Genomic DNA, 25,233 nt, shown 5'->3' with positions numbered 1-25,233 from the left:
ATCAAGTGTTCTAAAAATGACACTTTCCCATTCTCATAGAGAGTTTACTCGCCAAGTGCAGCTAAGAGCCACAAAAACAGCAATGTTTTCTGACAGAAAAGTTAAGAATATCCTCACCTTAATATTCCTGTCATCGAACAATCGTGTGCTTCACTTACTCATCGGATTGTATTGGACTCCCTTCACAAAATTTTACAGCCTCACCTCGGGGGCTGTAAAATGCTATAATAAAATCCCAGTTGCAGTAACGTTAATAATAATAATAATAATAATACTAAATTATACTTTATTGATCCCCGTGGGGAAATTCCTCTCTGCATTTAACCCATTCACTCAGTGAAGCAGTGGGCAGCCAACAATCTAGCGCCCGGGGAGCAGTGTGTAGGGACGGTACCTTGCTCAGGGGTACCTCAGGGTAGCCGTTGAGTGGATTCGAACCCCCTACCTTCACACATTTTATTCTCCTAGTGATCACTGCTTCATCATTTTCATTTTACCCTTTGTCTCTAAAGTCTGGGTTATTTTTTTCACTGCTATAATTAAGTCATAATATCATAATCTAGTGATAGTTCCATTAAACTTGGTGATCATTCTTACTGAGCTTTACTGCAAGGTGATCATTTTGCTTTTCACTCAGGCATCCTGGGCCCTATCAGAGTCCCTGTCCACCACTTGGATATAGAAATCGTATTTCTTCTGTTTACGTCAGCAATATAAAAGATGTTGTTGCAGTATTTTTGCCATTCTTTTGTCCTGTGTGAACTGATGAGGAGTAGCAATCGTGCGTGCTTCCCATGTGTTTTCTAAGACTCATGTATAAAGATGGTAGCCAAACAGGTAGCTATTGTTTATGGAGATTGCACCTTGGAGGATAATTCATCACTGTGAGTGCCATAAACTCCCTGTGATTATAACAAACCAGACTGGACTTGTTCAGGGTTTTACACATTTTGCTTTTTGTGCTTTTCTTTTGTCGGTGTTCTTCTGAGAGTCAGCAAAATGTAGTTAAGATAAATATACATAAATATGTTTAATTTGAAGGGCAATTTCACTTGTGCATTTAACTCTTGTTTACAATAGGCAATGGGATTTTTGAATCAGCGTTTTCTTCCCTGTGTATTTTGGTTGCGCTGCACCTACTGAGACTGTGCACGGTGTCACCCTGTATAGGGAATTTAAGATGTGATCTTCCTGAGATCAGACCTTTAAAGTATGAATGCCTGCAGTTTTCTTAAGATAGCACTGGCTAAATATAGCTCTGGTTTGGTGTAATGACAGATTGCAGTGTCCCTCACGTTTGCTCTGAGGCGAAAGTGACTGCGCAACTGGCGTCACTGTCCCCCACAGCGATGTGTATAAGGGTGTCCAAAAACCACCGTCCCTTTTTTTCACAGCTGCCATTGTTCTTTGTGTCGCCTTTTATCTCCACTTTAGTAGCACTTCTTCAGAAAGTAGAAAAGCTAAGGGACAGGAGTCTGTCTGCCTGCCTAGTGAACAACTCAAAGGTTTCCCTGTTCTCTTTATCATGTTCTTTGATCATTAAGATAAAATGCCCTTTAAAGCACAACACCTCAACAAAAGACCGCTTTGGGAAAGCTATATTCTAATGTATGATAGTCTAATTAATCTACTTAGATCAAACTGGGACAGCAGGCAGATAAATCCTTGGAGGTGTAATTCATCATCTTTCACAAGAAGTTACCTGAACTCTAACCCTATATTTTTTAGAGATAAAAAGGACCATTTGGGGAAAATACAAACCATTTTTCATTTAGAGTTACTGGTGGGGGTAGGTTTGGCGTACTTTGCCATTAGATGGGTAAAGAAAAATTTCAGTCTTTGAGGACATGGTAACAAATCAGTACAGAGTTGTTCTGGTTAATCACATGTATCTGTGTTAATGTGGGATTTGGCAGGTAGGGGGTCTTATGGATCCAGTGTAGCATAGCAGAGATGAAGAATGACTCACCTGTTTTCTTATCTTTGACATGTGCTGACCGCTGCTGCTGTGGCTCTGGGGTTTACTGCTAACATGGACCATGACGTGGTACATGGCAAAGGGCCTTATCAGCACATTAGAAAAATTCAAACATATGACTGCCAGTCTCGATGTAACCTAACTGCAAACTACCCAGTTCAAAGCCTGTATTTGTTAAAACTGGAAGTGAGAGGAGATGGAACAATGGATGGATGGAGGAATTTCCACAACTCGTGCATTCCCTACATTAATTATATGATTTAATAGGACTACAAAATAAAATACTACTAATGCAAGCTTTTAAATTTCTTCCAGTTTATGAAATTTATTTGATTTATTTTTCCTAGAAAACATCTTCCTAATCTGTCTCAAGAACAAAGTTATCTTATATTAATATTAATAAGGCACTTTCTAACTTAGACTTGACTAAACTCGGCTGAGTTTTACAATGAAAACAGCTTGTGAGCGTGGTGATATTTGTTGAGGTATGTTTCACATTACATTGAACTCTGCAGTCTTACACTAGTCAATATATCCCAGCGTAATGTAACACCTTTGTACCACAATGTTAGGTTTTCCACCACCATTAACAAAACTTTTATTGTTCCAGTAGATGCATTGGTGTAACTGACCCCAAGTTGCCCTGATGTATCCAACAGAGTGTGAATGCATTGTGTTTAAAGTGAAAACACTTGTATGATAGTGTTTGTGTGAATGAGTAAACAAGGCTTTTAGTAAGAGAGTGCTGTACAAGTACCAGTCTATTTATTACTATTTTTGCTGTCATTGAATCCCTGTCCGGACTTTTTCTAAAGGTCTCTAAGATTTCTTTAGATCTGAGTACGATGATGAAAGGCAAACCTTAGACCGGAAACGGGTTCCACAGTTCTCTTCTCAGTGAGGGTCTAAACCTTGGCACCTAATTTGCAAACTCAGATTTGAAGGTGTAGTTGCACTTTATGTAACTGAGCTGTTGTTCTTATTTATTTCAATCATGAAAGCTACTTCAAAGGGACAACTTTTGTGTCATTTGTTTGAGTGATTTACCTTCATGTGGAGAGGATGAACAGTTTAATTGACTTACAATGTCAAAAAAAGACAGAAATGTAAAAAAGATTGGCTTTTTGACCTGATGTGAAACTTGTTGTGGACTTGGAACATCTGCTTTTGACGGCTTTGTTTTTAGAGTATATTGCCTTTTTGTTATCATGAGTGTTATTTCGATAGTGAAGCTCCACTGTCACTGACCGAAAGGGAAAAAAAGTGTGCAAGGGACATGATGCAGCAATTTGTGGTCGTTCTGCTAAAAATGGAAAGTCCACAGACAGAATGGCCCGACCAGTTTTTCCACGTGGTTCCAACAGGTGCTGGAAAATGCTGTTTGTCTGGATGCCTGTAGATTATAGCTTCCCTTTGGAGATTTAGTACATGTGCTTTATACAGTGTATATGCAAAGATTGATGTTCATTATGTATAATGAGAAAAAGGGTAAATGCATCTTTTCTCACATTTGTTTTCTTAGCCTTTATCTTTCCTGCTGGGGGGATAAAGAAAATAAATGAACGTGTAGATTGTGCCCCCTCATCACTTTTGGTGTGGTTGTTTGCAAAATGCTCATGTTCTCTGCCCTAATTTCCACTGCTGCTGTTGATTTGTGTATCCTGTCAGGATGCTTTGATGTATCAAAGAGATTGACCTGCTGCAGGTCGTGGTTTTCTTTCACTGGGCAGCTATTCAGTCATGCAGGCCTGGCGCCTGCCTACACAGTGCAGTGCCCAGGCACAGGCCTGCTGGGCCTCAGGGCACTTCAGTCCTATATTCACAGCTAGACACACACACTGTAGTAGCCTCACAGTGGTGCCAGAGCAGCATTTTAAATATGCGCTTCTCTGCGGGACTTCTGGTTTGTTTCCTCGCTTGCTTCTCTGCTTTAAATCATTTGCCTGGATGCAGACAGAGGGCTGAGGAGATAGAGAACAAAATATAGAGCGTCTGTGAAATGAAAATACTGAGTAGTTTTTGGGAGGTGTCACTGAGACATCGGGGCTGGAGTCATCACAGAAAGAAATAAAACAAAACAAAACAGAACTCAGCTGTGGCTATCATCCTGTTCTGGGATCACACTCGAGTGTTTTTCTTTGTTCATATGAATTAAAGAATGGATGGAAGTGTCGATCTCTATGGGGATGTGTTGATATATCGGCTGTCTGCTGTTGTCAGCCAGTATTGACTGACATTGACATATCAGCAAAACAGGCGATATATGACCAGCGTCTGTGGTCAGCATGTATATCTGCAAACAAATTTTTGCGCTTGCTGTTAATATTGATTAAATTTGACACTATGGATTCAGAATTTCCCTTGATCTAGCAACAGGACACTATTTACCACCTACAGCAGAACTACCACATGCTTTTATGATGTTTTATTGTGGCTGGTATTGGATAAGGAATCCAATATCATCTTTTTAGCCATCTTCATCTTTGAATCTTTGCAGCATGTTATTCAAATCTGGTCCTGGCTGCTGGGGTCGATGTTTGGTCACACATGTAACTACTTCATGGAATCTTGCTGCTAGGAGAGTTCCCCTAACCCCCCACAGATGACCTCCCTGACTGTGGGTAATGAGGCAAGACAGGCTTTGTGCTTCCTGAGGAGCAACCATGGTCGTCGAGACCCCTTTTTGCTGTTTAGCTGAAGGTGTAATGATCTGTGGATGCAATTAAAACTTCAGACGAGATTTGTTTAAAATGTTTGCATCTGGAACACTTTCAAAGATGTGGATTTGAGGTTCTCACTGACTGAATAAACCAGATAACTGAGCCCTTTTTGCTTGTTTGTGTTTGTCACCATCTTGTGTTTAGGCCTCTGTACTGCCTTTTTTGGAAAAAACCAGAGCGTTTTTCCTCTTCATGTTAGTCCTGTGTTTGGCCACTGGAGGCCAGCATGCCCAAACATTTTAGACTTCGTGCAGGACTCGGAAACCGCTCAACCCTATCGTTCCCATGACAGGCAGTAGTTGTTACATACCTATTTATTTAGTCAGATAAAAAAAAATAGACTAAAACAGATAAGAATTTGGAACTGCTGCTATAAATACTGTGTCAGGTAGTCTGCTGAGGGTGCTGGTGTCAAGATATTAAAAATGGTATTAACTTATAGAGATAAGTAGTGTACTATAAGTAGAATGTAGCTTTCTTTTCTCCTGCTTGGAAAAAAAAGAAACACAACCTCTATTAAAGTTTGGCAGCAAATACCATCTGCTTCATATTTCTGTTTGTATATTGTTGCCTTTATGTCAATTCCATCGCAAAACTGTGAGATGTTTTGTCTGTAGAATTCATTCGGTCTACAAATAGTCACAATTTTTGCAGTTACAAGTCTTCCAGGTACCATTTGATAATGTTTCCACATTTTACAATGCAGAATGGCAATATTATATGTACTCATGTGTATTATGTGTTGTCAGGCAGTATCTGTATTCTTGATATATCGTGCTTTATTCTTAGGTTTTTATAGTGATGAGACACATAACTGAGTTACATGTTTTAATGAGCCAGAATTGTTAATACTAACAGGAAGTGAAGCGATGGAGAAGCAGGGCCATGACCCTCAGGTCCTACGTTTGTGCACACAGATTCCAAAGAGAATTTGATTTTTTTTCTGTATGTCATCTTTAAATATAGTTGATGTTTTTTTGTGTGTTTAGTATTGTTTGTTTTTTTGAAGCTTGCTCAGCAGAAAAAAAGTTGTGGAAAAGTTTAAGCACTCCGGCCTTCTTTGCTCAATCTGTAAACGTTTAGTCTCTCACGAAGAAAAATGGAAGCATGTGTCCTTTGATGTCTGTCTTTGAAAGAATTGTAGCTTTTTTTGTGGTTTTGCAACAATATGTGAAGAAGCTAATTGATTACCATCTGTGCTGGTTTCTTTCAGTAATCCTAAGACTTCTCAGGCATATTTATGGTAGCAGTTTATAGTTTTCTTTTTCTATGTTTTGTTGTTTCCCTGCATTGTTGCATTACAGGTAGTTACTTGTATCACAGTTTTAACGCAGCTGAAAGAATTTTATCCTAGAATGAGTGACTGTAACTGGAGGTCAACATGCTGTCCTTTGTTATTAAAGTGTTTTATCAGGTAAAAAGATAAAGATGACCACAGATTACTTAAAAAAATCAGATTAGACAGTAAAGTTTTACCTGTTTAAAAATGGATGCTACATTAGCAGTTGTGAACAGCTGGTTCTTTCCATATAGTGTTACATTTGCACTGTATGACGGTACAGCAGACCAAAAACGGACCTGCATTAGCCACTCAGAAACATGCTGTCAGTTTAGCTCTATGACACAACTGTAACTTACACGTATCTTACAGTGGGGATCAATTTGATCAATTTGATGAGATGGTAGGGAAATGCTGTTATGTTCAGCAGCTGTTTACCTCATGACACTATGTTCTAGCATTTTACTGTAAATAACAGATGATTTCAGTTCAATTTAATTCAGTTCACGTTGATTTGTATAGCGCTAAATTACAACAATAGTGGCGTCAATGGGCTTTGTGTTGTAAGGTAAATAAGCTACAATAATATAGAGAAAACCCCCAAAATCAAATGGCCCACTTTGAGCAAGCAGTTGGTGACAGCGAGAAGGAAAAACGCCCTTTTAAAAGAAAGAAACCTTCAACTGAGCAGGTTCAGGGAGGCACAACCATGACCAGTTGGAGATGAAGAGATGAAGAGAGTGACACAAGACAAAAGCCACTGTAACACTAACTAGGGATTAAATACAGAGAGGTGTATAAACATAGGAAGAGTGAAAAAGAAACACTCAGTGTGTCATAGGAAGCCCCAAGCAGCATGGTAGTAGTGCTTCACAGCTACAGTAATCAACGATTACCATAGTAAATAGCTATTGTAGCTTTGTTACTGGAGTCTCTGTCGAGGTGTGTCAGATTGTGGAAATCTGAATGTGAAATAGTAGCAGCGTCACTTTTGTTTACATAGCGTGCACTTGTCTTAACTACTGTTGTGTTTCCTCACAGATGATGCAGGGACATACTTCCCAAGTGTGAAGAGGGATCCAGGCCAGTACCTGCAGCGTTGTTCTGACTCTGTCAAGACTTGGCTGCGCGGCATGAAAAATGCTGGCAAGGTTCTGCTCCTCATCACCAGCTCCCATAGCGACTACTGCAGGCTCATCTGTGAACACATCCTGGGGTAAGACTGCCCACATCGATACTTCACACTGGCACCTCCATTAACAAAACTGGAACCTCATCTGCTTTGTTTACCATAACGGTCCAAATAGGGTTTTTAACCTATGCTTTTTTGATTCAACTCACTCATCCTTGGCCTTTCTAATCCTGCCCAGCAGGATGCTGATGGGGTCTGTGTTTTTAAATTGTAGTGGTGGGGTTACTGTTCAAATCACTGGCTTTGTGCATTACCAGCTTCCCTCTGTCTGCACTATACACAGTGTGGTTAAAGCCTTGTTTTTGTTGCCTAAGCCCCGTTTCACACTCGATCAAGCAGCAGCACAGGGCCTTGAAACAACACAGTGTGCACGTTGCTGCTGTGTTTGAACTTAGATAACCCGTCCTTGCTCTTTGTCGTCTCTTATCCTCTTCTCTGGCCTTGTCGATAGTTTGCTTTTTTTTCAGTCTCCATGCTTGAAGCTGTTGTTCCATGTGAAGTATTCTCTGAAGTAAAGCAGGGGGGCAGATGAGGTCAGGTTAAAGCCGTTTTGCTCTGGATGCCCTCCTCTCACACCATTTCCTGTCATCTCCCACAGAAAGCAGAGGCCTGGCTGAGTGTGTCTGTTCAACACACTGTTAAAATCAATCCTTTACAAGGTCAGCAGATTTCTGTTGTAAGACTTAGAAATTAGGTTGAAATGGTTTAGGGAGGAGTGTTTTGTGCTAATTGAGGTGGTTGGTGTCAACATCCTTCCTCGTTGTCCTACAGCCGAACTTTGTGTATTCTTCCAAGGAAATGTGTTGGTGCGTCATGTCAGCACATGATGTGTGACATATTAAGAAAGCACTTTATTGAGAAACAGGGCTTCTCCTTTGCCATCATGCCACCGTCCTTTTCAAGAGAAATTCGTCACTGGCCCACAGTAGTTGCAGTGTGGCAAATAGTGGCTGAACACCAATGACACGAGGCTGTCAGAAATAGCACAGGAAAGCCAGCTCTGTCCAACAGGAGAGTACAAGCTAATACTGACCAACCTGTCCAGTGAAGTGGTTATTACTATTTGGTACAACTGGATGAAGACTGTTTTTTTTTTCTTATCAGAAGAATAGCACCATTTCATGATTCTGTAGGTGTTTATTCCACTGACTATATAAGCTTGTTTTCTGGTTTATATAAAGTAAGGCAAGGCAAGGCAAGGCAAGTTTATTTATATAGCACAATTCAACAGCAAGGTGATTTAAAGTGCTTTACAAAGACATTAAAAACAAAAACAAATAAAAAGTATGATTTAAAATTGATTAAAACAAACAAGCAAGCAAACAAACAAACAAAACAGTATATAAAATCAAAAATTAGAACAGTAGATAAAATCAGAACAGTAGATAAAATCAGTAGTTAAAATGTAAGTTTTGAAATTTAAGCTTAAAAGTGCGGATTTGGTGCTTTATTCAAATGCAGCTGAGAATAGGTGAGTCTTCAACCTGGATTTAAATAAACTGAGTGTTTCAGCTGATCTGAGGCTTTCTGGGAGTTTGTTCCAGATATATGGAGCATAAAAGCTGAATGCAGCTTCTCCATGTCTGGTTCTGACTCTGGGAACTGATAAAAGACCGGATCCAGATGACCTAAGGGATCTGGAAGGTTCATACTGGGTCAGGAGGTCACTGATGTATTTTGGTCCTAAACCATTCAGCACTTTATAAACCAGCATCAGAACTTTAAAGTCTATCCTCTGACGGACAGGCAGCCAGTGTAAAGACCTCAGAGCTGGACTGATGTGGTCCACTTTTTTCGTCTTAGTGAGGACTCGAGCAGCAGAGTTCTGAATGAGCTGTAGTTGTCTGACTGATTTTTTAGGTAGACCTGTAAAGATGCTGTTACAGTAATCAAGCCTACTAAAGATGAATGCATGGACTAGTTTTTCCAGGTCCTGTTGAGACATCAGATCTTTTATCCTTGATATGTTCTTGAGGTGATAGTAAGCTGATTTTGTTATTGTCTTAATGTGTTTTTCTAAGTTTAGGTCTGCATCCATCACTACACCCAAATTTCTCGCCTGGTTGGTGGTTTTTAGGTTTATAGATTGAAGTTCACTGGTGACCTGTAATCGTTTTTCTTTGGCTCCAAAGACTATTACTTCAGTTTTGTTTTTGTTTAGCTGGAGAAAATTGTGGCACAACCAGTCATTAATTTCCTCAATGCATTTACCAAGAGCCTGTACAGGGCCTCGGTCTCCTGGTGACATTGTCATATATATTTGTGTGTCATCTGCATAGCTGTGATAGTTTATTTTGTTGTTCTTTATAATCTGTGCCAGTGGGAGCATGTAAATGTTAAACAGAAGGGGTCCCAAGATGGAACCTTGGGGAACTCCACATGTGATACTTCTCTGCTCAGATGTGACGTTACCTATTGATACAAAGTATTTCCTGTTTTCTAAGTATGTTTTGAACCAGTTTAGTACAGTCTCTGAAAGACCTGCCCAGTTCTCCAGTTGTATGTTGTGGTCAACTGTATCAAATGCTGCACTGAGATCCAGTAAAACTAAGACTGACATTTTTCCACTGTCTGTATTCAGACATATGTCATTAAACATACTGAAAGTTGAGATGTTTATCCATTTTCTTCGGCTAATGTGGTGGTCGGTCATATGGACAGCAGCCAAAACAGAGAGCAGATGGTCCACGGAACCTTCTGAGGCCAGCAGAGATATGTCATTTGTCCAGTTTATCATGGTTCTGCCCCAGTGCCTTCTTCCAGTAGGAAACACCCAGAACACTTCACCAGGAGACACCCAGCAGGCATCCTAGTCAGGTTCCCCAAACAACTCAACGGGCTCATTTCGATGTGAGGGAGTCGCTCCTCTACTCTCAAATTACTACCGGTATTCACTCTGTATCTAAGGGAGAGGCTAGTTCTGACCCTCATCTTATGGTCACCAATCCATCTTCACTATGATGGATTGGTGCAGCGTCCACATCACTGCAGATATGGCTCCTGCTTCCCTCTCTCCTGACTTGTGAGCAGGATCAGAGATACTTAACCCTTTCATGCATGAATTATGACAACCTCAATCAGGATTTTTTTCTTAAGTAGTTTTATTCATCTTTAGGCATTAAAAAATTGAACTTCATTTTTTTAAACTTGTACTTTTCAAAGAGTTTTTTACATGTCCACTTAGGTGGACAACATACGTTTTGACTTATGAATTTGACAAACTACTAAATAATATAAAATGTGAAAGAACTGTAACATAACAAAATATTTTTTTTTATATATTTTAAATATATTTTATAACAATATATGTAACAAATATAACCCTGCCACCCACTGGCTGACCAGTGAGTGGCAGGGTATGGAGTGACACAGCAGTGTCCAATGTAGTGGTTTATGTGCAAGTATACCATCAACACGGACACAAATACAAGAAAACCGCCTTTGAATAGCTGTCCACTGTAGTGACCACTATGCATGAAAGGGTTAAACTCCTCCACTTGGGGCAGCAGCTTGTCCCTGACCCAGTGTGGGCAGTTTGGGGATGCCCCCTTCCTTTTCCAAAGTCAAACATCACTAAACACACTCCTAAACCTCATGGAAAGCCTTCCCAGAAGAGCTGAAGCAGTTATATTTGCAAAATGTGGATCACAATCATATTAATATTTTTTCAGTACAAGTAGACTTTTGAGTTCTGAATTAAGATTGTTAAAATGTGCAGAAACCCATTTTTGCCACAGTTTGAATATACTGTACTGTACTATAATGAGCAGTTTTATCATGATGCAATTAAAGCTTGGCACAGTTAGCAGAGTTAACAGTTTACATAATTCCCATTAATATTTCTGTCTTGCTTCATGAGCCACTTGTTGGCTTCTCTCCTTATAAGGAAGAGTCTTCCTCATAAACATGTATACTAAAGTCCTCATGACTGTAGGCTCATGTTTACTTTAGTCTGCATTTCTTCACTGTTTATTGCTCTGTGTTTTCTATCATCTGTACTGATTGTTTAGGCTCATTCAGCCTCACTGTGTGCACTTGTGTACTTGGATGTTTTCCATGAGCTGTCGAGTCTAAAGAGTTTTCTCTGGCTGTTACAGGAAGGACTTTGAGGAACTATTTGACATCATTATCACAAATGCCCTTAAGCCAGGATTCTTCTCCTTGGTGCCCCAGCAGAGGCCCTTTAGAACCCTTGGTGAGTAAAAGATCGCACACACATTTCTCATTTAAGTTTTGAAAATATCTGTAGAAAAGGCTCAAATATATAAATTTTGCACCAACTGGAGGTTTCAAAACGTTGTTACACGTTACATTACTTGTTACATTACAATAGTATTATGATTTCAAATATATAAAAATAATAATCTGTCACTTTAAAGAGTACCATCACATAAAAAGTACTTTTAATTAAACAAAAACAAAACATCTTTTTGCAATTATCTTGTACGTGTTTGTCATATTGTGTAATTACTGCTGCATGTCTGCAATTGAATATATTGGCTTTGCCACATTAAACAGCAAACTGGCATCACTTTGAGTCCAATGATCTGGTAATACTTTTTAAGGAATGGTGTTGTGTAAGTTTACTGTAGCTGACCTCTGTAATATGAATGTTTCAGCACATATAAAAGTGTATGTTAGTGGGTATTAACAATGACTTATTGGGTGTGGTTTCTGGACATTTTCATTTTAAGCCAAAGCTTAATTACAGATGTAAAAATGTCCTCTTGACCATTCCCTGTGGATGATTTGACTAAAACAGGTCACACTACACTCGCTCATGTTTAGTTTGCGATCGACAGAGTGTTTAAAGATGGACAAACCCACTGGTTTTGGATTCTACATTATGAAAGTGACCATATTTGAAAAAAAGAGGATGGAATGAAAGTTTATCAGCCAAGAATAGCAAGCTTGGCTAGTCACCAAAACTAAAGGGCAAGGGAGCCTTCACCTCCTTTGCTCACTTGTGACCTCAATAAACACATTCCTAAGGCGAGAGGTGTACACCCTGGACAGGTCAGCAGTCTATCACGCATAGAGACAGACAAGCATTCACACTCACAGTCACACCTATGGGCAATTTAGAATTATTAATTAAGCTAACCCCAATAATTGCTTATTTTTGGACTGTGGGAGGAAGCCAGAGTACCCGGAGATAACCAGATGGTGGAGATCTTTCTGACAGGCAACTGTGCTAACCCCCACACCTGTGCTGCTCCATTTACAACAGGCTTTTATTACTTTAGTAGTCTATTGATGGGAATGAGAGCTTACTCCAGCTATAACCACCACAGATTTTACATTTGACCTGAAGATTATAAACAGCTGTGCATTCTGTTATTGACAGCAGTATCTGCAGCTTCCATGTAGCTTCTCCTACCTGCCCGGGCTGCCTGTCATCTCTCCCCAACCCCAGACATCAGCTCCTTGATGCTGGTGGTGAAGGTGTGTCCTGGGACAGGGGTAGTTTCCTGGTATGCTCCCCATGTCTGGATTGTCTGGCTGCCAGCAAGAACACTGGGGATGCATTATGTGTGAAGACGGGATGATCCACTCACTGAAATATTCTCTCCCTCGCCCTTTGCTTTGCCACGCTGGCAGAAGTAGCATCGGCATCTGGCCTCTATTCTTTTTTCTTTTTCTTTTCTTTTTTTAACTGAAATCGTTGCTTCTTGTTCTGCACTCTTGACATATTCTCATTTTTATTAGCCAATAAAGTTTATTTAGAACACTTTAAATTTACTACGGCAGAGCTGATGGTTAAAGACCCACCAAGCAAGCTCAATTCATTGTCATAAAGGTGAGCGCACAGAGCTGATCATCAGCTCGTAAATGATTTGTTTAAGAAGAACCTCCACTTTTGTTCTGTTCATTTAATAGCTTTTCTGTGTGGAGCTTATATCTTCTGCTTTCCTTCTATTTTCTGAAGACATTCAGATTCACAAATTGCATTTACTCCCTCATCATCTCCAGATTAGGTAACACTACATGAAAGTACTCTACAAGTACCTGGATGGTGTACTTGTAGATGGTCCAGCAGCTGAGTTACTGTCAATGTGACAGTGACAGCACAATTTTCAGCCAGTGCTCACTCATTATGTCAGCAAATTGTCCCTTTGAGTGTAGCATTATATTGGTGAGGTTGTATTTTACTGCTGTAGATATAAAAGTGGGAACAGTCATCCATCTATAGCACCTTTTACTTGCAATATGCACGTTAAGCACATTGTGTCCAACTCATACATGATCTGACATATTAGGATTTTATATAGAGAGATTGTCTTTAATACTTGAAAAGCACGCTCTACTGGGTTGAGAGCAGGTGACTGACTTGACCACTGCAGAATATCCCATTTATTTGCCCTGAGAAATGGCTGGGTTGCTTTTATGGTACACTTCCCTTTGCTTTAGCACTGTCCTAGCACTTCTGAGTCTAGCCCCGCACACTTCAGAATTCATCCTGCTATTTCTGTTAGCAGTTATATCATCAAAAGTGAGTACTAACCCGGATCCACAGGCAGGCATAGGTGCACATGCCATCACACTGCCTCCAGTGTTTGATAGAAGATGATGTGGTCATGATAGGCGTCTCTCCTTCCCCGTACTTTGTCCCCATCATTATGGGACAGGATAGTTTTATCTGTTCAAATTCGGCGTAGTTTCTTTTAGATGTTTTATTATCTGGCCTTCCTGTTCTTGAGTGTACCTTGATGCAAGACCTCCGTTTTTCTATTCATGAAGAATATAAATATGCAGGGCTTTGAAGATGATGCAGCTATCGGCTTGTGAGTGTTCTTGACTTTGTTAGCTGTTGTGATCCTGTTTTTCTTCCCCATAAAAGTACCAAATTGTTGCCCACTCTTTAGCTTTTATCCACCTATCTGCAATAGGGCCTCCTATTTAAAAATACAGTGAAAAGCTTTAAAATACAAATTCAACACTTTGAATCAACTTCAGATATTATCCCAGCTTGACTGTGACAGGATAAATGAACATGAAACTTAAAGTGTCACAGTTTGAAACACTAAAAAGGCTCAAAGCCATCACCAGTAGAAGAAAAAACTGGTGTTACCGAAACAGGACTTCTTAAGAGCTGCTGCTTATCTCAGCTGCACCATTTGCTCTGCTCTGAATCCTGTCTGTGCATGAGGACTCCCAGATGTTCAGGTGCTCATCCCTCGTCTTACTGTTTTTTCTCTCCTGTCAAAATGTTTCTAGCATATTTGACCTGAGTTTGAACTTGCTCTGTGGAGCACTGTGTCTTTTTTATCGCAGAGGGGGGGGGACTCCTTTTATCATTATGCTGCTGCTGGGTTTTAGATGCACTGAGCCGACTTAAGATAACTGTCTATCCTGCTTCACTGAGAGGAGTCTGTAAATTCAGGCAGGCAGCAAGCGTTTGCCATTGTTTAGGTTGAATAAGGAGGCTTACTGCAGAAAGGTAAACAGTCATACAGTATACAGCAGCTTCAGAAACCTTTCTTTTTGCACGTTTACATTTTCACAAAGTCTGTATAGTTTTGACATGATTGTAGATTTATTTAAAAAATTAAAATTCCATTACACAACTATTTAGATCCTTATGTTAGCTTTACTCTGAGGAAGTAAATAGGACATCATTTAGAGAGGCATACGTACTGTTAGAGCAGAGGTGTCAAACATAAGGCTTGGGGGTCCAAATCAGCCTAGCAAACAACTTTTAAACTGTATATTGAAAGGTTTTACAGCTTTTCCTACAATTTCATCCATTCATATTACTCCAAATAATTAACTAAAAAATATATATATTTTAGCAAAAAAAACCTGTAAGAAAATACATAAAATACATACCTAAAACTGTGAATTAGGAGTTTTTATAACTATATGAAATATTTACAGTATAGATGTGTAAAATTACAGGAATGTTTCTATAATTTTACACATTCATTTCTTACAATTTAAACTCAAACAGTCAGTTATTGAAAATGATCTGTAGAAAGCTGCCCAGCATTGTTAAATGTGATGTTGTGATCATAGTGCAGTTAATCATTACTGAAACATTTGGGGATTACATGTCTGTATTCCAGTACCATTTTTGCTTATTATCTGCACTAACAGCTTCTCTAGAAGGAACTTGTGCTAACATCAAACCTGTAGCCAACCAGTGGAAAGCTCTTATTCAAGCGTTATTCACAAGCTCTGTAATCTGAAAATGACACAGGTCTTTTACCTCCCTGGAACCATGGGTCTGACTTTTTTGGAGAGAAAAGATGAGATTTCTTGATATTTTGGCTGACAAGTGGTGTTTGTTGAGGTTGGATTGAAACAAGAGGGGCATGGCTGGATCTGAATATGGCATTCTTCAATGCGTTGCTTTCATTCGTAGTCTGATTTTCCCCTTCAATGCTGAGCTGAGATAAGGGCTGCCGAAATGCAGTTTGTATCAACAGCAGCTCAAGTCTTTGTAGAGTCATGGAATACTTGGAATCAAGTAACCAAACTAAACCAAACAGAAACTTCAGATGTTTTCTACCATTTCTATTGCCATTTTTAACCTATACATGAACATCTTTGTCATTATTTATTTGAACATTTTCAAGCTGTCTTTTAAAAGACATATTGTGTCTCCCACAATGTCTGACAAAACTAATGAATGCTGTGTTTCTAGATAGGCGACGACTGTGGTGCAGGGTTTTGTGCCAAAAAAAATTAAACTACCCCAAGCTGCAGGAAGATTTATAGACCTTTCATCGTTCCTGTAACTCTTGGAAGAAGTCCATCCTTTTTTGTGTCTCCGCTGCACAATAGTAGGCATTTTAGAGTTTGTAGAACACAGTTTGGTTCAGGGTCAATATCCCCTAGCAGAAGAGAAACCTTTGAGTGTTGTCTTTGCCTAGAAATAAATGTATGTTGTTGCAACACTAACAACTGGCATATCTAAAAATCTGTGAAATATCAGCTACGCATGCAGTAGTTCTCAAAAAAACAAAAATATAGACCAAAGAGCTAACAGTCAGGTCTATGCGTTATGAAATCTGTATGTTCTTACATGAATTGGGGCCGTATAGTTCAGGTTTAGGGCTTACACTAAGCCTGAACTAACCATGGTTAAGCCTAAAATTTTGGTATGTCAAGAAGAGAAAATTACATTTTAAGACATGTAAATCTAGCCCGATTAATAGTACTGTAATTTAACCCTCTCAGGTCCATTATTCCAACTTTTTTCAAAAAAGTCCATTTGGACTTTGAAATAGAGGGTGAGGGTCGTGTTAGGGTTAGATTTACAAGTTATGATCACCTCAGAGGGTTAAAAGGTTGAATGAGTTTGAAGACCTGGTAAAGAATCATATAGTAATTTAAAGTACAAATTAGAGCTGAGGTTAAGATGCTATTTTTACTTCCCTGTTCTGTTTTTTCACAAACGCTGACCCTTTGGTTCCCTGCATAAATGACGCGGTACCTCTGCCACTGAGTTGTGTGGTTTTGCCCTGGATTACTGGAGGCTTTGCTGGTGTGTCTGCTCCTGCAGCAGCTGACTTGTTGGTCAAACTCCTGCGACTGTGTTGTATTACCTGTTTTTGCTTGTGCAGTGAACGATGTGGAGGAGAGCGAGGGTCTGCCGTCGCTGGACAAGCCCGGCTGGTACTCCCAGGGCAATTGGCCACACCTCCACGAGCTGCTCAAGAAAATGACGGGGAAACCAGAGCCCAAGGTACGCAAACCACCTCTGACACCACAGCAGGCAGCCAGAGCTCTGGCTCACTTTGAGGTTAGCTCCAACTTCAGCTTTTGGCAGACACTGAAAGAGATGAAGGCTTCATGATAAACATGCTCAGGGAGATTCACACTAGAGTGATGAAGAGGAGGAACGTGGCCCCTGGCATGACTGTTGACAAGGCAGGGGTGTGACAGCATGCTGAGAATTCACTGATAGAGCCAGTATAATACAACCCATTCTTAGAGACACTTCTTACTGACTTGTTTCCCTCAAGAAAACAACAGTTAACCAACATTCAGTCCCACACAACAGTGGTTTGTTTAATTGACAAGACTAAGGGGAACCTTATTTTCTGTCATGTACACACTGTAAAATATAACTTGTTGTTTCAACTTAAAAATATGAGGTAAAGGGCTGCCTTAAAATTTTAAGTTAAGTCAAGAAATAGAGTTTGTTCTTATAACACAACCAATTGTTATCTTAATGAAAAATCACATGTTGTCTAAACTTTCATCTTAGTTTAGTTGACTGAGATTTATTAGTCAGTTCAACTCCTTTAATTGTCATCTTTACTTGGGAAAACCCTTTCAGCTAAATTAAAATAATCTATTGTTTAAACTCTTGTCCTAGTTCAGTTGACTTGGGTTTTTTAGTTAATTCAAATACTTTAGTAGTTCTTTTAACTTAGGAATCTATTTTAGCTTAACTAACATAATCTGTTAGCTAAGTTGATTTAAGTTTATTAATTAACTGAGCTCCTTAAGGTAGCTGAGTGAACTTGTAAATCAGTTTCATTTTAATTATCAGAGTTGATTGACTGGATGTAAAGAAAAATGTGTATTAAACATCTTAAGTTTTGTTTTGTTTTTTTTGGCTTTCTAACATCCATTTCAGCAAAACTACCTGTTAGGTTTATCTTAGATCTCAGGTTTAAATATCTACATTCCTTTAAATTAATTTTCTGTTGTTTACAGAAAAAAAATAAAACCCCACAGATTCCATTAAAGTCTATCTGATCATTTCATACAGAAAGTTTGTTTTAAGAACATGACAAGACAATTACTCATGAGCACCCAACATTCACCATTTATTGTGCCATCTTAGTCATCTGAGAAACAGAAAAATCAGTGACGTAGCTCATCAGGCTCACAATCCATCAAAACTCAAAGGCTGCTCCCTGTGAAACAATAAATTTGAACTTGGTCTTGAGCCCAGTTTGGGTGAAGATGAAATTCTGACCAATACTCTAGGAGCAGTAGTGATTCTTGTGAAGTAACAACATAAAGTCTGCATTAATGTAATGTATCAACGGGACACTTGCTATTTTAGAAAAGTTATTCTTTACATTTACAAAATTTTTAAACTTCATTGTGCTCAGTCACACCTGTTAGCATAAAACTTGAAATATTAAAATAGTACAAAACCTTTGATAAGTGACAGTAAAGATCAGTTTATAATAACTAAGACATCAAACTCTTGTATTTGTCTTCGTTTACAATTGCAACAAATTCCACAGAACCAATATCTCTGAAAATGACTGCATGCTTCTGAAACATTTGATAATATGGATATTTCAGAAACATTAGTTTGAGTCTGCTCAATTGCAAAACAAAGGAAAAACTACTGACTTGCATGAGATAAGCATCTGCAAAGTCCAGCATTATATTGTTGTTCACATAAGTTTCTTAAACCATGAACAAATGAGTAATTGTCTAATCTGGAATGTAAAGTGTAGTCATTTAGTGACATACAAAAGTGAGAATGAGAACTTGCAAGAATAAAAAAACAAACAGTAAAATAAAAACTGTCCTTAACACTAAGGATCATACAATTACAGTTCTGCATGGCTTTCTGCAAGAGTCTGTTTCTTAGACCATGCACTAGTGAGATGCACTGCCTTCCACCAATGTTCATTAGGATGTTCTGAATGACTTCAAAGATGTCCTTAAGTTCCTTTGGATAGTCTATGTTGAGGGCAAAAAGAAGGCCCATCAGCATGGAAATGGCACTTGAGACATCCCTCAGATTAGACAGGATTACTGCCGCCTCAAGGACAACCAACACATCGATGATGTCTTCTTCTTTCACCATCGCAATGCCAACTTTCATCCTCTTAGAAAACGCGTCTTCAATACCTGTCGGCTATAAAAGGGTTCAAAGACAAAAGATAAAATAAAATTACACAATTACAATTACACAATATCCCTTGTGCTTAACAATTCATGTCTTTCCAAAGAAGAGCCATACTGATGCTTTGGATGATGGTGATTGGCTTTGGGTAACACTTATTAGTTGTTAAAGTTTTTTCAGAATGAGATATGCACCCCCATGTTACAAATCCATTTCTTGCTTTAAACAAAGACCATGTTCATAAATAACTGAGCATGTCTTCAATTGCAGAATTCAAACAAAATTTTCAATTTAAATGGTAAATGGCCTGTATTTGTATAGTGCTTTACTAGTCCCCTAAGGACTCCAAAGTGCTTTACACATTCAGTCATTCACACACATGGGTGGATGACTGAATCGTGACTCAAGAGTTGACAGTTCGTCTTATAATTGGAAGGTTGCCGGTTCGAGCCCTGGCTCCGACAGTTTCAGTCGTTGTGTCCTTGGGCAAGACACTTCACCTGTTGCCTACTGGTGGTGGTCAGAGGGCCCGGTGGTGCCAGTGTCCGGCAGCCTCGCCTCTGTCAGTGCGCCCCAGGGTGGCTGTGGCTACAATGTAGCTTGCCATCACCAGTGTGTGAATTTAAATCTACTTATGCTAAATATTGGCTGTGCTCTAAACCAAATCTGGCTGAGAATACATGAAATGTGCAAACTGCAGCTACACTACAGGATCAGATTATGGCTCCATAGACAATGCTTCTTTAATCAGTTTATTGATTAAAGTTTATTTTTTCCCCCTATATTAACAGCATGAAAAAAGAGCATATAGACATGGCTGAACAGGTTGCATAATTGGCACTGAATATCAACATCCACCTTTACCCAGCTGCCCAATGACTCTCGGCCAGTAACCTTTAATTGATTACCCAGTCTACACAGTCTCTTTTCCAGGGTCCAGGACATTTCACCAAAGTATTGCCCCCACAGCTGTAGCAGCCACTGCAGCCCCTTAAATATCCTAATATCTCTGCCATTACAATATACAATGTGAGAAATCAAACGTAAAGCTGAAGTGAACAGTACAGCAGCGAAATGTCAAAGACCCTGGTGAAGACATGAATAAACACAAGACACTAATAATATCAATGCTAGCTTGCCAGTTAGTTTCTCTGAAACCCAGACCAAATCCAGTGTCAAAGATCTTGTAATAATACATTTGGTGAGGAAAAAGTACACATGTACTTTTTAATTTAAAATCCACTGTGGTGCTGTCATTATTAAATTTACTAAAAGAAACAATGCTAACCTTCACAGTCTTGAAAGTGTGTGAGGGATCTTCCTTTAGAAAATGAGGTCCTCTGTCCTCTTCCTTTGTGTAGGGCTCTGGTCAAAGAAGTCAAAAAGAAAACAAAAACACTTTTTAAACAGTGTTTATGAAGCATGTAGACAGCTCCAAATTCACAGCTTTTTGATACATAATTCCATCAATATATGATTATCATTGGAGATTTTGAATCAGGCTTATCAGGACATTCAAGTAGAATATGATATCCAACCTACCACCAATATACAGATTCTGTAAAAGTTACCACACTAAATGTCCAGTTGTGAAATATGATGACAGACTTTACTTATCAGCTTTCTTTCAATGAGTTCATCAGTTGAACTGGATAACCTAAAACTTAAACAAAGGATTAGATTTCGCAGTTGAACACTTACATCATCTCCGAAGCATCTTATGAGCCTAGTTAGCCTTTCTATGCCGCTCTTGATTTTGTACAGCTCCACGAACCTCTCCATAATGGTCAAGCACAGCAAAAAGGAACCCTTTCAGGTCAACAGATGTAAGACGGGCAAATTCTGCTTCAACCTGAGCAATAGAAGAAGAGGGGTGGAGAGTACAGGCAGAATAAAAAAAAGATTCTTTGAGACCCAAATTTAAGCAAATGGTCATCTGAGGCCCATTAGAGAAAACACAAACACACAAAAGCAAACAAACAAAAAGATGCACTTTACCTGCCGTTCAGCAAACAAGGAAGTTCAGAGAACAATAAGCTCTCTCTTGAAATCTTTTAAAGTAGAATGATTGTGAAAATGACTTATGTGATGTAAAACTTTAGTAAACGTGCGATTAAAAGAACACTGAGTAAAAGGACAAGTAACAATTTCCTTATTCCTCAGATGTTTACCTTGATGAGCAATACTGTTTTAGTCCAACTGCCTCATTAAAGTTACACAACAGGCTTTTTACATTAAAGCCAGCAAGTCCATTACATACTCCCTTTTTAGATCTGAAATACTGTGCAGATTCTGTGTATATGTAGTGGACAGCAATTTACCCCAAAGAGCGCAAAGTTTGCAAGTCCACCTCATTTAAATGACAAAGTCAAATGTGATCATCTAGACCTGTGAAAATAAATTAATGACAAACTTGCAGTTATGGATGTTATTACAACCACAAGAACCTAAACAGTCTGCTCCATTGCTTTTGTTAATGAATCATTTGTTGGTAACACGTCTGAATATTTAGTTTATGCCACCTGCATGTGATCATCAACAGTGCCATATTACTTCTTAAGAAGTACCCTGACACTACAATCTTTATATCATTTGTTCTACAGAGCTATTAAGTTACAATATAATCTGTGGTGTTTCCAGTATGACAAAATGCACAAATTGTAACTTACCATTTGACTCCACTGACAAAAATAAATCCCCAGCATCAAGTTTGGCTTCACAGACCTAAAATAAGTAAAATAAAAATATATGTTATAATTATATTGTTTTCGCCATTTATTCATGTTTGCTAATTTTCTGACATATAAACAATGTTAGTTTTGTTACAATACAGAGAATGCAGTTTAATTAAAAGGTAAATTATGCAAAAAAAAAAAAACTTCTGCAGTATACCATGCCAAAAATCAGTGTCTCTGATGCCAATTATTTTATCACTACAGCTCTTTTAGTATGGAAACTCACAATCTAGTCATACTGATCACAAGAGTTCAAAAATAAGTCAAAATAGTGAGCTGTTGTTAAGCATAAAGCATTTCAGGGTAACAAATAACTGCACAATATAATTAAAGCAAAAAATAAGCACACTGGAGGACTATCTGATAAAAACTAATATAATGCTGGTTTGTAGACCATATTTTGTCTCAGTCCTCAGTGCACTCTTGCAGCTTAGCATGCAGCAGTTAATAACAACTTAAGTGATTACATAGGGATAAACAGATGACAACAAGCATCCGAGTCCTGCCAAAAAGTTCTTTTTGAACCCAGTCAGTTATTGGAAATATTGCCAAAATGAACTTCCACCAAAATACAACAGCCTGTGAACTTGAAAGAAATTTACAAGTACAGAGACAATATGAAATAAGCTTTATTAATTAGCTGAGTTAGCTTGCTAATATCGCAACAGGGTGAGTGCACAACCTTAAAGCTAGCGGCACAATACTTGTGATTTGCTCAGCGCCACATTAAACCCATAAAAAAGGCCATGTGTCAGTTTATTAGGTCAAGTTTGGTCATGACACACAAGCTGGACCTTGTCGGCTAAAGTTACATTAGCTAAAGCAAACATTTCGGTAAAAGAGAAAAACACACATCATGCCATAAATTCAAAACATGTTCCAACTTTTGTACCTGTCTTTCCTTATAGTTATAACCAATGTTACTCACCTTGAAAGCATATTCCAAAGAAGACGATTAGAAAACGTCCAAGTAAAGTGAGCATGTCGTTAACCGCCAATTCCCCATGATGCACCTCGGTAGCAGTCACGTGAGGCAGTTTTGAATCCTGCTGTGCTCAACTTACCCGCATTGTCAAGTTCACATAAGTTTCTGATTTAGCTGGACATGAGTTTTCAAGTTAGCTTTTTTTGGTGTAATTGGGACGTTTTTAACTTGTAATTCTATGTTATAACAACAACTTCAGTCATCTATCGTCAAACTGATATAGAATAATATGTTGAAATAACAAACAGCTAGAATTACATTTTACAGTGCATACAGATATATTTATGACTTCTCAAATTAAACATGGAAAAACGAACTAAACTAACTAAATACTGTGGTCAACTCACATACATGAAATCTCCAGCCAAGTACCTCTGGCTTCAGACTTTTCTAAATGCTTGGCTTCAGACTTTTTCTTCTAATACCTCCCATCACTCCACCATGTTTTTCTTCCAAGGAGCCAGGGTTTCTTTTATATTTTTAAAGTGGTCTAGAGCAGCGGTGTCCAACTCCAGGCCTCAAGGGCCGGTGTCCTGCAGGTTTTAGATGTGTCCTTGATCCAACACAGCTGATTTAAATGGCTTAATTACCTCCTCAACTTGTCTTGAAGTTCTCCAGAGGCCTGGTAATGAACTAATCATTTGATTCAGGTGTGTTGACCCAGGGTGAGATCTAAAACCTGCAGGACACCGGCCCTTGAGGCCTGGAGTTGAACACCCCTGGACTAGAGTATTAGTTCTCCAGGCTGGTTTTTCACACATTTTCATTCCAGTTCTTGTGCTTCATCATTTTAAGAAGAATTCTCTTTTTTTTATTGTTTGCAAAGCCATTTTACACTCACTTATGAATCATTCGAGCATAAAAAAGGCACTGTTGCAAAACATATAATTTGTTCCCATTCATTTAGTCGATTGTATGTAAAGTGCCAACAATAGAACAGTTTGACAGGTGTAAAATAATATTTTTGCACTACCGTATTTTTCGGACCATAAGGTGCACTGTCAATGAACGGATCTGTTTTCATACATAAGGTGCACCGGATTATAAGACACCTTAAGCAAAACAAAACAGTCAGATATGTCAAACTTTACTCAACTCATTATTCTTGTTCCTCCACTTCTGTACCATTGATTCATTAATGTTAAATTCTCTCACAGCTGCTCTATTCCCATGTTGTTGCAGTATATTAATGACTAACCTCGTATTGTGGATGGATTATCTTAGTTGTTCTCTTGACTGAAGTTTGGTCTGTTTACAGCATCCTGCCATGCGATTGCATTTGTCCCAAACCACTGGGAACCCTCACGTTAACTTTTATTGCGTGGATAATAGTTAGCGTTCATCCTCCAGCTTCACTGTGTTTATGTTATGCTAACATTGCTGTGTCACTAGAGATCACGTAGCACATCATTATATACCAGCTAGTCTAACTTCAGTAACCCTACAAAAGTCACTGCTGTTTAGTTTTCTGTCTTCAGTTATGTTGGAAGTGATGGCAGAGCTGTACGGTTTAATTTTCTCAGAAATCTCTCAGTCAGAACATGCTATGTTAGGTGGAAACTAGCAAGCTAACTTCCTGCTAACTTGTAACTCTGTTAAATGTAATAAATTCTGTTTTCATGGATGCCTGGATGTTAAACTTAATTGTTACACCTGGTAAAGCAGCAATGCTGATCAATTTATTAAAGACGAAAGAATTTAGACAGCTTTTAACTCTCAGTGATGCCGCAATGTTCGTTTGACTTTGGGACCTTAAGTGGAGTTTGGACCCGGATTACTCCACGAGGCTCCTGACTATGGTAGCCATAATACTCCGACAATCCGTCAAGTGGTGTGGCTTCGTAGCTTACCAAAGTTGTACTAAAACATTTTTTGACAGACTTTTGAGCGCCGTGTACCACATAAAATCGGTTCCACGTCAATAAGCACAACCAGAATTCACACATAAGGCGCACCGGATTATAAGGCACACTGTCGATTTTTTAGAAAATTAAAGGATTTTAAATGTTTTATAGCCCATGTCAGTGATCCAAGACCCTGCCAGTAAAAGCCCACCTGAATAAAAAAAACTGTAGAGCACTGTCAGTCATGGATTGGCCTGACTAGAACCCGGGTTTCCACATTACTAAGTGTGGGATCACCTCGACTGAGAAAAGAACGATAGAACAAAAAGGAGCATCCAGAAGTTTTGGGGCATCCTTGAAGAAACCTGAAGAACTATTCCTGAAAACTACTACAAGATATTTACAAGAAAGCTTGCCCAAGTGAGATGAGGCTGTGTTAAAGAATAAAGGTGGTCATACCAAATGTTGTGGAACTAAAAACCGAATAGAAATCTAGGGAACATGTTTGTTTCTTTTATTTTTTATCTAGGTAGTTGAGATAACTACATTAGTGGTCAAAAGTTTTCAAACACATTGTTCTTTTCATTTTTTTTTACTGAAATTTCCATTGTAATTTTCCACCATAGTAGATTTAAATCACATAATTAAAATGTGATAGGAGTGCAGATTTTCA

At 38.8% G+C, this 25,233-nt stretch overlaps 1 protein-coding gene across 1 annotated transcript in view; it reads left to right on the top strand.

Moving 5' to 3' along the window:
* The window catches only part of nt5dc1 (5'-nucleotidase domain containing 1), an 81,259-nt gene that overhangs the window by 37,506 nt on the left and 18,520 nt on the right, over positions 1 to 25,233 (top strand). The window contains exons 7-9 of the mRNA XM_003452980.5: positions 7,019 to 7,193; positions 11,267 to 11,364; positions 16,739 to 16,860. Of these exons, the coding sequence (XP_003453028.1) occupies positions 7,019 to 7,193; positions 11,267 to 11,364; positions 16,739 to 16,860 (395 nt within the window). The remainder of the gene's footprint in view (positions 1 to 7,018; positions 7,194 to 11,266; positions 11,365 to 16,738; positions 16,861 to 25,233) is intronic.

The sequence above is a fragment of the Oreochromis niloticus genome, linkage group LG15, assembly GCF_001858045.2.
Source record: "Oreochromis niloticus isolate F11D_XX linkage group LG15, O_niloticus_UMD_NMBU, whole genome shotgun sequence".
Taxonomy (NCBI): domain Eukaryota; kingdom Metazoa; phylum Chordata; class Actinopteri; order Cichliformes; family Cichlidae; genus Oreochromis; species Oreochromis niloticus.
Note: the sequence above shows the minus strand (reverse complement) of the source record. Positions and strands in the feature narration are given on the sequence as shown.